The sequence below is a fragment of the Sebastes fasciatus genome, chromosome 17, assembly GCF_043250625.1.
Source record: "Sebastes fasciatus isolate fSebFas1 chromosome 17, fSebFas1.pri, whole genome shotgun sequence".
NCBI lineage: Eukaryota > Metazoa > Chordata > Actinopteri > Perciformes > Sebastidae > Sebastes > Sebastes fasciatus.
The window spans coordinates 6,792,695-6,805,930 of NC_133811.1; the positions used below are offsets into that span (position 1 = coordinate 6,792,695).

At 39.5% G+C, this 13,236-nt stretch overlaps 1 protein-coding gene across 1 annotated transcript in view; it reads right to left on the reverse strand.

The window, feature by feature from the left end:
* Positions 1–4,722: 4,722 nt before the first annotated feature.
* Positions 4,723–13,236, reverse strand: part of LOC141754725 (hippocalcin-like protein 1) — a 53,997-nt gene continuing 45,483 nt past the window's right edge. Inside the window, exons 3-5 of the mRNA XM_074613982.1 lie at positions 12,070–12,351; positions 6,920–7,025; positions 4,723–5,189 (exon numbers count right to left, since the gene is read on the reverse strand). Of these exons, the coding sequence (XP_074470083.1) occupies positions 5,092–5,189; positions 6,920–7,025; positions 12,070–12,351 (486 nt within the window). The 3' untranslated portion in view covers positions 4,723–5,091. The remainder of the gene's footprint in view (positions 5,190–6,919; positions 7,026–12,069; positions 12,352–13,236) is intronic.

The following is a 13,236-nucleotide window of genomic DNA, read 5'->3' on the forward strand; positions in this document are numbered from 1 at the left end:
TCCTCACGGGAGGTTTTCATGCAACAGAAAAAATAGGAAGGAAGGAAAGGGAGGTAAGGAAGGAAGGAAGGAAGAAAGAAAGAAAGAAAGAAAGAAAGAAGGGGATGTATTTATCCAACATAAGGTACCAGTTCATCAGAGGCAGTGAGAATAGAAAAGGGTTAAACTGTTGTAGATTAGGGGGAAAGCAACTGTTGTTCCTTATCCTACCAGCAGAAGGCAGTGACACTACAGGATCCCCAAAGCAGAGCTGGTTAGGAAGCTCCTGTGCAAATGTTTGGTACAAGTTAACCTTTGGGTCAGTCCTAATGTGGATGTCTAGCTGCACCAGCACAGCTCTCATTGGTAGTTCACTTTGCCACCACGGCACGAAATAATTCAGTTTGTGAGGTGGTGAAATGTTGGGCAACGCATATCGGGCTGATGTATTTATTTTTAAAATCTGATGTCAGCTAAGTCTGGTATGACGGGAGGCTCTTCTCTAACTAGCTAAAGTATCTCGCTCCGTTATTTTTATCTCACACGGCAGACAGACATCATTTCATGGCGGGGTTTTATTCCTCACTTTCTAAAATGTGTAAAGTGAAGCCAGTCTGTCTAAACTTCCTTTATGAAGCTGCTAAACCAACCGGAATAATTGCATTAGTCTGGAATTCAATGAAGCAGTTCAGTGTGCCGTTTCAAAAGGAGTTTCTAACATGAGAATAAAATGATGGAATAAATATGAACTTTAAGTTTTGAGCCACTTTTAAACTGTTTTATTTAATTTGGGGCAGTTTAATATATAACACTGATTCCCAACCTGGGGGACCTGACCCCCCAAGGGGTCGCCAAAGCTTCACAGGATGTCGCGAGGCCTTTAAGGGGTGTGTAGGACAACGTGTTTCTAAAAATATACAGTCGGCCTATCTATCAGCATTTCATTAATTTTCACACAATTGCTATTTTTAAAGTTTGGATTGTTATTTAAACAGGATCAGGGCACGGTGAAAACCTGAAAACATATTCACAGAGCCTTCCCTGAAAGTATGCACTTAAAACAACCAAAGATAATAATAAAACAATGGCGACAGGGAGAAGAAAACAATTAATTTGTCCAAAAAATTAAGCGCTTTAAGTATCTAGGATTGTTAAAAATTAAAATAATACATAATAGGGACAGAAAATTATACAAAAAGTTCCTAAAAATAACAAGAAAACTTCTCTGATGCAATATTTACAGGAAATAATCTGCTCAAAATTCATCCAAATCGCTTGTTTTACACAATCTTCCTGCAGTTACTGTGTTCACTATTTGGGTTAATTGTACAGTTGTTCTGTTCTGTTATTGTTAAGCATTGAATATGATATGAAATATTCATAAAATATGTCACTTAGTCTGGGGTCGTCAGTATACTCAATGATAGAAAAGGGGTCCCTGAAGGGGGATATTGTCTCTAACAATACAATATGTTTTATAAACTGATATGTTTGAGTGTAAATCTTAATCTGAAAAAGTTAACTAGTTGTCAGGTAAATGTAGTTCAGTAAAAGGTACAACATTTCCCTCTGAAATGTAGTGCACTTGAAGTATAAAGTAGTAAAGTACCTTAGTATTGTACTTAGGTCTAGTAATTGAGTAAATGTAGTTACATTCACCACTTCTAAATACCAAAACACTTCTACATTATATATTTATATCAGCCTATAAAAGTAAAGAACCTGAAGGTCCCTTTCTAAAAGAATGATGTTGAGTATTTGCAATATGCAATGTCACTGCTTTTTTCCAGTCTGCCCAACACTTTGCTTCTTCACAAACAGAATTTGTTTCGTGTTTAACCTCCATAACAGAAGATGGCAACAGTGATCTGAAAATGGGTGGCCTTCAATCATTAATACATGGGAGTGGTGCCGGCATTCCTGCAACCAGTGGCTATGTTTACATGTGCACTGTATTTCACATCTTTTATTCAGTCAAGGCTGTGTGTTTTAAAACTCTAATATCATACAGTTCAAAGTTATTTCATTTAAATTGGAGAGATGTCATGTCTCAACATGTCGCACTTCCTTGGTGCTCCAAATATTATAGGGTAACTTTGGTATCTTTCAACCTGGACTCTATTTTCCCATGTTATTGTGTCTAAGTGACTAATGGGGACAACAATTTTTGAAATTGGTCCAGTATTGAGAGAGAGCTGCCAGCTGCTAAACGGGCTGTAATGTAATCATTTGGGGCAACTTGGCACCATCAGTTTACATCCACTAAAAGGGCTTGTTTTAACCACTGACCGGCTCAGATTGTTATTATGAGTGTCTGACAACATTATGGAAGGGACCCTACAGGTCCCTAGGTAATTCTTACTTTTTGGTTTTGGTTTGTTATCGTGTCATGTGACTTGTTGACGGAAGAGAAAACGGTGGAAATGTGAGTGAGAGTTGGAGAAAGGAGTGCCGGTGTTGTCAGAGTTTGTTGTGTTGGAGTACAGAAAGCGTAGCTTAGCGTTATCGAAAAGATTTTCAATGTCATGGCTGAATATTTAGATGATTTCGACAATATGGATGAGACGCGAGATTCCACGAAACTTCTCCGAACAAACAAACAAACAAACCGGATCAAGCGAAAGGTAAAGAAAACGTAGTAAATGTAAGGTGTCCCACTTTACAAGGAACTGCACAGCATTTGTATCCCTTGTCCTATGTCCCACATATTGAGACAATGTCCCACATTTTCATTGGCTCTAGTTTTCAAAAGTCAAACCACTGCAGGACAGTGGATGTGAAGAAAACGGAGAAGGCTGTCATCACAGGGCTGCGTTTGCTTTCAAACTGCGCCGCACACATGGGTCAAGTGCAGGTTAACATTTCACCGTCTTTGCTACGCTACGCCCAACGGAGAAAATTGCGAGTCGCCGCAAAGTCACAAGCTGTGCGGATTTAGCCGGAATATGATGGAAACTACCACAAAGAAAAGGAAGAGCAGCTACAACAAAGACTGGGAAACTACTTAACCACAAGCCGGTGGAAGGCGATTCTCAGAGTTTTTTGTGAAATTTGCCAGTTATTTTTCAATTCCACACGGGGGGAGTGCGAAATTAAGGGACACAGTTCACGTGAGTCTCACAAGAAACATTCGGCTCAGAAAGAGATGTGTCGATCAATGGATGCATTCGGGCAAAGCATAGAGATGTTACTAGATAAGGGGCAGAATAGAAATGTTTATTATTTACATTAGATAGACATTATATCAAAATTGTAGACTACTTCTCAGCCTTGGTAACATGTCCCACATTGTCCCACACAAGCATACTCCTTGTCCCACATTTGTTTTTTTGGGATCTGGTCAACCTACCATAATGTTGTTAGACACTTATAATAGCTATCTGAGCCTGTCAGTGGCAAAAACAAGCCCTTTTAGTGGATGTAAACTGATGGTGTCAAGTTGCCCCAAATGATTACATTACAGCTTGTTTAGCAGCTGGCGGCTGCAGCGCTCTCCCTCAATACTGGACCAATTTCAAAAACTGTTGTCCCCATTAGTCACTTAGACAAAAAAACATGGGAATCCAGGGTACCGCAGATACCCTAAATAAGATAAATAAAATATAATTAATCATGGATTTCCATCGGTGCTAATGTAAACACGGCCACTGATCTCCGTTAGATTACCACATATGTCTGGGAACCCTGAAATCTCTTAAGTATCTCCTATCTCATGAAACGTGTCCCTTCATCGAACTGCTCTGTAAGCAGACTAATCCAGGAGGTTATAAAAGCATTCAGCTAGAGAGTGATGAACGAGCCCTTAGTGAGTTCTCTGTCTGTCAGAGGAGGAGGAAGAGGTAGAGGGAGAGGGAGAGAAAGAAGAAGAGGAGGGGGTTGAGGGAGGGTTTGTCCCAAAGCAAGACAAATAATCATTTCTGCCTGGTACAGTGCTGAGGAGGCTGCAGAGCTACAAAAAGATACTGCTGTGCGTTTAACTGTGGTGATTTTTTCTCAGTTCGAAGGATCATGCAGTATAGTGACAGGTTACGACTATCTTAAGTTTACTGCTCGTTGTTAAAGAACTTTTTAAATACTTACAAATTAAGAAACAACACAACATGATAATACTGTAAAAGTTAGCCTCGAGCACACAGTGCATATAATCACATGCACACACACACGCGCGCATTCAGACCAAAATGCACAGTTCATAAACACATGGCGGCTCAAACGATATGTGCTACTGGTGCTGTTGATCAAATCCATTATGGGATCCCCTTATGCAACTAGACGTTCATAATCTTCCACTTTAACAAATCCCAAAGAGATCAATCTCCACTCGCATTTTCTCTCTCTCTCTGTCACTGTAAACTGGAATACTGATCATCCTTAAACAACGTATCAAAGTAAAAGCACGATAATAAGAAAATGAATAAATAAAAGAGCATGAAGGAGGAAAACAATATGTACAAATGAAAAAAACAAACATTTAAAAATCATCAAAATGTCAGTAGATATCAATAAAAAGCTAATGGGATCTTAGGCCTTCTTTTTCTCAGCGAAAGATCATATAGCAGTAAAATCCCAATAACCCCCCGACTCCCACCCACCTCCACCCCGACCACCCGTTCAGGTCAGACCAGCTACGCTACATAATACTGCCTTTTCAATACCAGAGAGTGTGAACCATACATGAAGACAAACTTCATCTTATGATATACATAGACGTACAGTATTTACATGATGTACATATGTGTTGGAGGACAAACTGAGCAATCCCCACCCTGCAGAAATCCACACTTTGTCACAAGCTCCCTGGAAATCCGTCGTTCCAGGAAGAGAGAGAGAGAGAGATATTCGGGAACATTAGCGGACGCCACTGACCGTTACATGTATGCATGTCCCTTCAGTTTTCCCAAATATAAAAAAAATGAAAAAATAAAATGATAGTGATGGCTTTTCTTATCCTCCTTAAAATCCCTCCATCCCGTCTTGCACACAACAACGAAAAAAAAAAAAAAAATAAAAAAGATGATATGAGAGACGAGAACCATCATGCATTGATTTGAGTGATTGTTTCAATAGCAACAGAGAGGGTGAGGAGGAGAGGGTCGTAGCAGGGCGGGAGGTTCAGAACTGGGAGGCCGAGCTGGGGTCGCACTGGAGTAGCCGGACGATGGAGGGGTCGCTTTTGGCACCTTTGATAAACTCCTCCAGGGACAGTTTGCCTGCAGGGTCGACGGAGGAAGAGAAAATGTGGAAAAAAATACATTATTTTGAAGGAATATGACTCTTGTTACATGCAGACTACAAAAATGCCTTTTGAATTAATCCAATATGGCTTCAAAAAGAAAGACAAACTGAAACAATTCATTTTAGGAATATATATGGAAAATTATATTTTCACAAATGAACAAAAAAGAAACCACACATACAACAATTCAAAATAGAAATTAAATGTATCTACTCTTCTATATCATTTTCCCTTTTATTTATTTTTATTTACTTAAATGTATTTATTTATTTTTGCTTTTTCTATTCATTTAAAATGTATTTTTAAATGTATTTATTTATTATTAAAAAAATAAATAAAATGTCAGATTAATTAATTTATTGAGTAATTTATTCATTCATTTATTTATTTTTGATTTTGGCAGGTTCTGTCCTCCATAACATGACGGCTAGTTGCTTGTTAAACTATACGATCTTGTTTTCTATTTCACATGTGTTAAATACTGAATATATGACGTGTGGGTGTGGAGGCTCTTAAGCACCTTTTTCACAGAGTTGAGAAGAATCATGAAAGTAATGTAACAAATAATGTAACTAATTCATTTTGCTGTTAAGTAATTAGTGAAGTAGTGTGATAACATGTACACTTGTTTTATAACTATGGGTTTGGTGAGGTTTTGCAACGTATTCTCATACAACGGTTCATATGACATCTTACGAAAAATGATTCCTCATTTTTTTGTGCGTTTTCCAAATGTCCAGCAACATGTGACGCACGTGTCAATGTAGGCGGCAAAACTTCTTAGGTTTAGGAAAACACCGGGGTTTGGGTTAGAATAAAACTGGATGTGGCGCTACGTAAGTATGAAAGTTACGGGACATGAACAGCGGTCTCCTATGCAATGTTTTTTGACCCACCCATCCACCCCGACCTCCTTCCTACACAGTGTTTATCGCTCTTTATACTTCCTGGTTCACGATTACGTGGATTACATACAAATTAATTTTGTGGGATATATGTGAATTATACTGTATACGGAGGTAGGTCGGTATAGTTACGAACTGTTTATGAGAACAGCCTGCTTTTTTAAGAGAATCCATGTTAGCTGAGAGTAAAAACAGAGAGTTAAATATGGACTAATACAAATATGGTGTATGGACTAAACCAGCACTTCGTCCATTTAGGATGATAAAATATGTGCTGAGAATTACGCCGTACATGATTCATCTGAGAAGATCTTTATGTGCTCAGTTGAGATCTGGGATGTTGAAAGAGAAATTGATTTTCTGTTTGCATAGACGATGCTCACAGACTGAGTTGGCTGTTCACATGGGAGACATTTAAATTAGCGTGGGAGATGAGAAAAAAAAGGCCCTTCATCAGCATAAACTTTAGGCTTGCAGCATTTTGTTTCTTTAGTCTGCTATTTGGTGTGCAATCTATTAGAATGTTTCCATGTAAATATGCTATTTGAAAGTATATAGAAGAATATATAATGTTGTAACTGGGGACTTTTTATTGTATATAGATATTGGAGGATGTGTGTGATGTATTATATAAAAAAAGAACTAGCAGTCCCAAGTTCTCTCCAAAATCTTGATTCCAGTAAAATGAGCACATTTCAAAGATTATCTTCAATAAACTGTCACATTCATCCCCCATCCCTCTCTCTCCCCTCTCTCTACAGCATATCCACCCCTCCATGCTGCCATTTCCTCCCCTCACCATCATTATTGAGGTCCATTTGTCTGAAGATCTTATCCGTCCTCTTCTCCGGCGTGGATTCATCCTCTGGCATCTTCATCACAGATGACACCATCTTGTAGATGGCCTGATAGACGGAGCGAGAGACAGAAGGAGAAGAGACACAGGGTTCGGTCGGGTGGAGGCGGGAGGACAGAAAAGATGAGTGAATTCAAGCCAGCAGGGACCCATTAGGGAGACTCAGCATGAGAGAACTAAAAACACAAGTGAACTGAAAAATAAAGTCACTGCAGCTTTCAAGAAGCTGATAAACACACTTTCTAAAAGTTCACAGGATTCACTGACATTTGTTGCTCCTGATGCTAAGAGATTCTCCCTGGCCAGCTTGTCCACAAAGACCCACGCAGGGCTATAAAACCACGCCATCATACCACCGTGACACAGATCACATCAACCACGGGTGTAGGAGGGTGGGGGGGTATTACAAGCAGGGCTTACTGTATAGATCTGATACATCTTAATCTGCTACGAGCGCCTCCCGTCCCCTGATAGCAGTAAATTAACCTGTGCAAGTGAGCACAAGGACGCTCCCGAGTATCAGCTGGCCTCAGATGCAGATCTACAATCAGCTTGCGTGCCCATTAAATCGTCTCCATTGGGAGCATGGGGTGTAAAAATTACTCTAGATCAGTGTCACAGCAGCACCCAGAAGGGATGGTAGCTTGCATGAAATAATAAGCCCTCTCTGCTTTTTGGTAGCAGTTGTAAAACTTTATCTCTTGGACTATAAAACAAGTTCATAACTTCCTCTGAAAAAATAGATGTGGTGTACTAATGCTGCTCACGTTTTCTGGCTTTACATTTGTTTTTTTGTTATATAACAGTTATATGACACAAAAGAAACTGACTTGTTTCATCAGTTGAGCAAATAAGATTATAAAGCATTCTATTAAAGGGACAGTGTGTAGGATTTGGTGGCATCTAGCGGTGTGGTTGCAGATTGCAACCAACTGAGCGCTCCTCCGCTCACTCCTCCCTTTCCAAGACGAAAGTGAAACCGTGGTAACACCATTCGTCTCGCTCAGAGGCCATTCTTACCATAATAACACTACTTTAGGAACAACAGAAGTCAGACGGTGGTTGGCGGTACCACGGTTTTGCACTCTGCGGCTCACATTACTGCAATTTCTCAAGCGTGTCGGAGAACTACGGTGGCCTTCAGGTACCGTAAAAACACAAATGACTCTCTAGAGCTAGAGTTTGGTTTGTCCTTTCGGGGCTACTGTAGAACATGGCGGTGCAACATGGCGGACTCCGTGAAGAGGACCCACTCCCTATGTAGATATAAAGGGCTCATTCTAAGCTAACAAGAATACAACGATTCTTAGATTCAGGTGATTATACACTTATGAAAACATATTATATTCCATTTCTGCTGATAGATCCCCCGAAATGCTACACATTGGCCCTTTAATTGATATCTAACAGGATAATAAAAACAGAAATTCATAAAAGATTTTTACAAATGCCACCTCAATCTCCTCAGGTAACTAAGAATAAGCATATTTCCCAAAATGTTGGACTATTCCTTTAAACAACGGGCAAACTCCATTCGCTGAGAAGGCCTATTAGATGTAACTGAAAGCTTCATAGAAAAGCTAGTATGTTGGCCTTGAGTTAAGTTTTTTTTTTTTGTCACGGAACAGATTTAATTGAAGTATCTAACCAAGGACCGACATGAATATCTGATTGTTCCAGTGATTTTGCAGATTCATTTTTACCACAAAAACCTTTGGGGATGCTACTTTTAGCCACTACGCCCCCAAAATATGGAACACTGCCTTTAAACATTAGACTTACTGACTAAGTGGAAAGTTTTAATCGACAACAACACATTTTTCATCACAATATTACCTATACTAGCAGCTGTCTGTTTTACTTTTATGATTTTCAATTTTAATTTTTAGATAATAGAAACACTAATTTTCTCCCTTCATCTTTGTGTATGTTTCTTTTTTAATTTTTGGTGTTTTTTTGTTGCTGAATTGTAAAGCACTTTGTGCTGCATTCTGTGCATGAAAGGCTCTATATAAAGTTGATTCATTCATTCATTCATTCATTCATTCATTCATATGTATTAACAAGGTTGGATAAACCCTCTATTTTTCGGGGGGAAATATTCTCTTTCAATTAGAATATTTTTTTTTTACAAAATACATTGTTTTAATCATGGCATACATTTCCTTTTCCATATATCATATTCAATCAATTTAGGAAGAGGCCATTATTCCAGATTAAGTCAAAGACATTTTTAAATTCTACAAATCAGGAAAAAAAAGTCTATATTTTATTAGAAATCTCTTTTGATTTGGGTGTGTAGGGTGAGGATATGGTCTGCTGTCAGATAATGTGGTATAAAACAATCTGACTTCCTCTATCAGGACAATCTTTCTCCCTCTCTTGCTGTGCAATGACACAATGGGCTCCTCCTCTCTCATCCAACGGTGCGTAACCTCAATGAGCTGGAGGATAATCCCAATATTCTGCACACTCAGGGATAAACTCTGGTTAAATTTAACTTGCTAATCTATGAGAACTACACACACACATACGCAGACATACGCACACATCCTCGGTCCAATATCTCGACACATTGAGTGTCTATTTCTTCTCTTCAAGAGTGACGGGATTACATGCAGCACTAATGTAGAACTGTACTTAGCAGCCTTCATCAACTGTTGCCTGCGCCTTTAATGCAGTCAGCACATTACAATAAGTATGCCTTTTAGAGTCCCTGCACATCGGTGCTTGACCCTCTTTGCACACACTTATACTAATGTATTAGCTTACATAATTAAAGTGAGCATTTAGTATAGGCGCTCTCTGTCTATTCCTGTCGATGCAAAAGTCTATAGGATTGTTTTTGTTTACAAAAAGATAAGTTTGGTAACTAAGAGATTTATGACATTATTTTGGGGTCTTCTGTCACCACATGTGTCATGTTAAAAATCCCCATGTGACTAATATCTGGGATACTCTTGTTAGTGATTTGTGCCTACACTACAGTATATATTGATGTTAAAGGAAATCCAATCTGTCTTTAAAGGGGAACTCCACTGATTTAACACATCAAGTTCAGTTTATGTGTAACGAGGAGTATGACTCAGCATGTGAAAATTTGTCACGGTGCAGGGAGCAGAACGGCTGGAAGGACCCAAATGCAGACTCTGAGACAGGCAGATTCAACAAAGTTATTTAAGGCCTTTGCACACCGGGGGCGTGATAAATAAACAACACGAAAAAGCAAAATACTCGCCTGCAAATATTATATGTCTAAGGCTTTTATTGTGAAAGATAAGAATGGAAGGAGTGGATCTGGTCTGCGCTTTGTCAAGGATGAAAGGATGAAAATTTGTCATTTTGGTCCGGACTACGGAGCCTCCGTCTTCTTGTTTCATAAATATAGACGGAATTAAACCCTTTTCTGCACAACATAATTGATTTATGCCTTTATTCATGGTGCAAAAGCTTAGAAAAATCAACCTTGTTCGGAAAGACTTTACGTTGCGTTTTCGCCGCGTTCTGTGTGAAAGTAGAAAAAATATATTGACATGTGAAATAATCGCATTAAAAAAAAAATGCTCCCGGTGTGTAAATGCCTTTTTAAAATACTTTTTATATATAAAAAGAGTTCTTCTGAGTTCTTCTGCTAAATTCGGCGTCATGTTTCACTCAGTAGGACTCTGATTTAATAGATCAGCAGTCATAAAAATGTGTATACTGCATCGTGAAGGCAGATGACAATCATCTGGGAAACATCATGTTTATTCACGACTACATGGGGCTAAAATTAATAATGAATTATGTTGAATCATGTTCACTGAATGAGTCAGTGTCTGTTTATGAGTCATAGGAAATCATAAATTATCTTTTAGAAGGAGAAGATGTTTACCGATGGCTTTGTCAATGGAGGTTTTCCTCCGGCAGTTAGGAAACAGCTGAAGACTTTATTTGCCTCGTCAGTCATTTAAAATATAAATTAATTTATTAAACAGGCTTTTCACAAATCACTCAGTTCTTCTGATACATTTGTCATGTTTCACAAAGCAGAACTCTGATTTAATGAAATCACGTTATTGACTGGCGGTGTTTCAGGATGTCAAACAGTAACATCTTACTTTAGTTTATTTAACTAAGTTTACAGAGGAGCTGTTAAAGTTAAATATCAGCCGAAATGAAAAGTCTTTCTTAAGGAGTCATACAAAGTCATACGTTATGATTTAGGAGTATCATCTGTGTATCAGGGAACACATATCTGTTAAATTTAGCAATATGTTAATGGAGTTTGGTAGTCACTGGTCTCCAACAACTCCAGTGTGTGTTTATGGAACAGTGGGCCATTGGGCGGCAGTCCCCAATGAGTGGTGATGTTATTGGTTGCATGTGAGGCGTTTCAGGGCAGAGATCCGTTCACACTGATGTCGGATACGGGTCACTTCAAACATGAATGTGAATAGTCAACACACTGTATATAAGAAGTGGACGTAGTCACCGTGACGTCACCCATTGGTTTGTGGACTGGGGTTTTGAAGCCTCAAGTTCAGCATTTTGGCCGTCCCCATCTTGTTTTTTTGCAACCAGAAGTTACAGAAGAGGGTGGAGCTAAGTACAACCACTGAACACTGAATAACACATTTTTAGGCGACCAAAAAGTTAAAATTAACTTTCATGAACTGAAAACACACTGTTAAAGTTGTAAGACGAAAACACGGATAACTCCCAGACCAGACAACGCCGTGGTAGAAACCTGTCAATCACAAGGTAGCCACACCCTCAAGCATACCCTGCTTTATGATCTATTTGACTCTAAATGGGACCATAATTTACTAAATGACGATCATGCTGTATTGAAGAAGACTTGAAACTAGCGCTTGAGACCATAAACTCATGTTTACAATATTTACTGAGGTAATACATCAAGTGAGAAGTAGGATCATTGTCTCATAGACTTCTATACAATCAGACTTCTTTTTGCAACCAGAGGAGTCGCCCCCTGCTGGCTGTCAGAAAGAATGCAAGTTTAAGGCACTTCCGCATTGGCTTCACTTTTTGAAACCGGAGGTCGCCCACTGCCCTCAACCAAACGTCATTACCCAGAGTCCCTTGCTCACCTGTACAATCTCCAGCATCTCGTCGCGGCTGATGTAACCGTTTCCGTCCAGGTCGTACATGCTGAATGCCCATTTCAGCTTCTGCTCCAGCTTGCCCCGTGACGTCACGCTCAGGGCGATGATGAACTCCCGGAAGTCTATCGTCCCGTCGCCGTTGGTGTCAAACGTTCGGAAGACGTGCTCAGCGAACTTGGAGGCGTCACCGTAGGGGAAGAAATTGGCGTAGATTTTCTTGAACTCCTCCACGTTCAGGGTTCCACTGGGGCAGTCCTTCAAGAAACCCTGAGGAAAAGACAACATGAGGTGAGACGGGGTGAAAATAATTAGGGCTGTGCTTGACCAAAGACATTCGTAGTGGACTAACACTAAAGCACCACTTTAAATCTTATGTTTAGAGATGTGCTCATAAATTATTAGAAATAAGTCATTCAGCATGAGAAAAGAATGAAAAACGCCTAATCGACTGAAGAAATCTTAGTCGACAAAAACCAAAACAACCGATTAGGCGACCAATCGAAGAAAGGGCAGCCCTTAAAATTGCTCATACATGCTCATGCTGATACAAGTTTTACATCTGCTGAAGCAATTGAAACCTTTTCAAACCCAGTTGGAACAATCAGGAATCAAATTCCTGTAACAAAACTTTGGCCAGTAAATGTTTCATTCATGTAGCGCTTCACTGTGAACAGATTGAAGAAGTACTTTTTTTAAAAGGAGTTTAGTCTCGGATAGTTGAAAGCGGTTCTATCTTCCTTTCAAGGACTCACATGTGAGAAAGCCACATTGTGCCCGAGAAGAAAAGGGAAGCAAAAGTCATGTCAGTCTCGGCCTTTGTTCAGCAGAACGCTCCCTTTTTCAGATCGAGGTAGAGAAGAGACATTGTCCCGATTTGAAGGCTGGTATTACTTTTTGATCATCATATCAAATATTCTCACAGGTGCAGGTGGAAAGTCAACACGGTTCTGTTCCTAATAAAACTTTTTTTCATTACCACTGACATTTTCGGAGAGAGCGTCACAACCTTTCTTGGATCTATTGACAATAAAATCCCCAAAAGAAGACAAGCTAGGAGAACTTCTCAGAGACCTCAGTCACCTCGGCAACCTGTGGAATACACATCTCCGACATGCTGGAGCTGTTAATCTGCTGAGAGCGAGCACCATCATC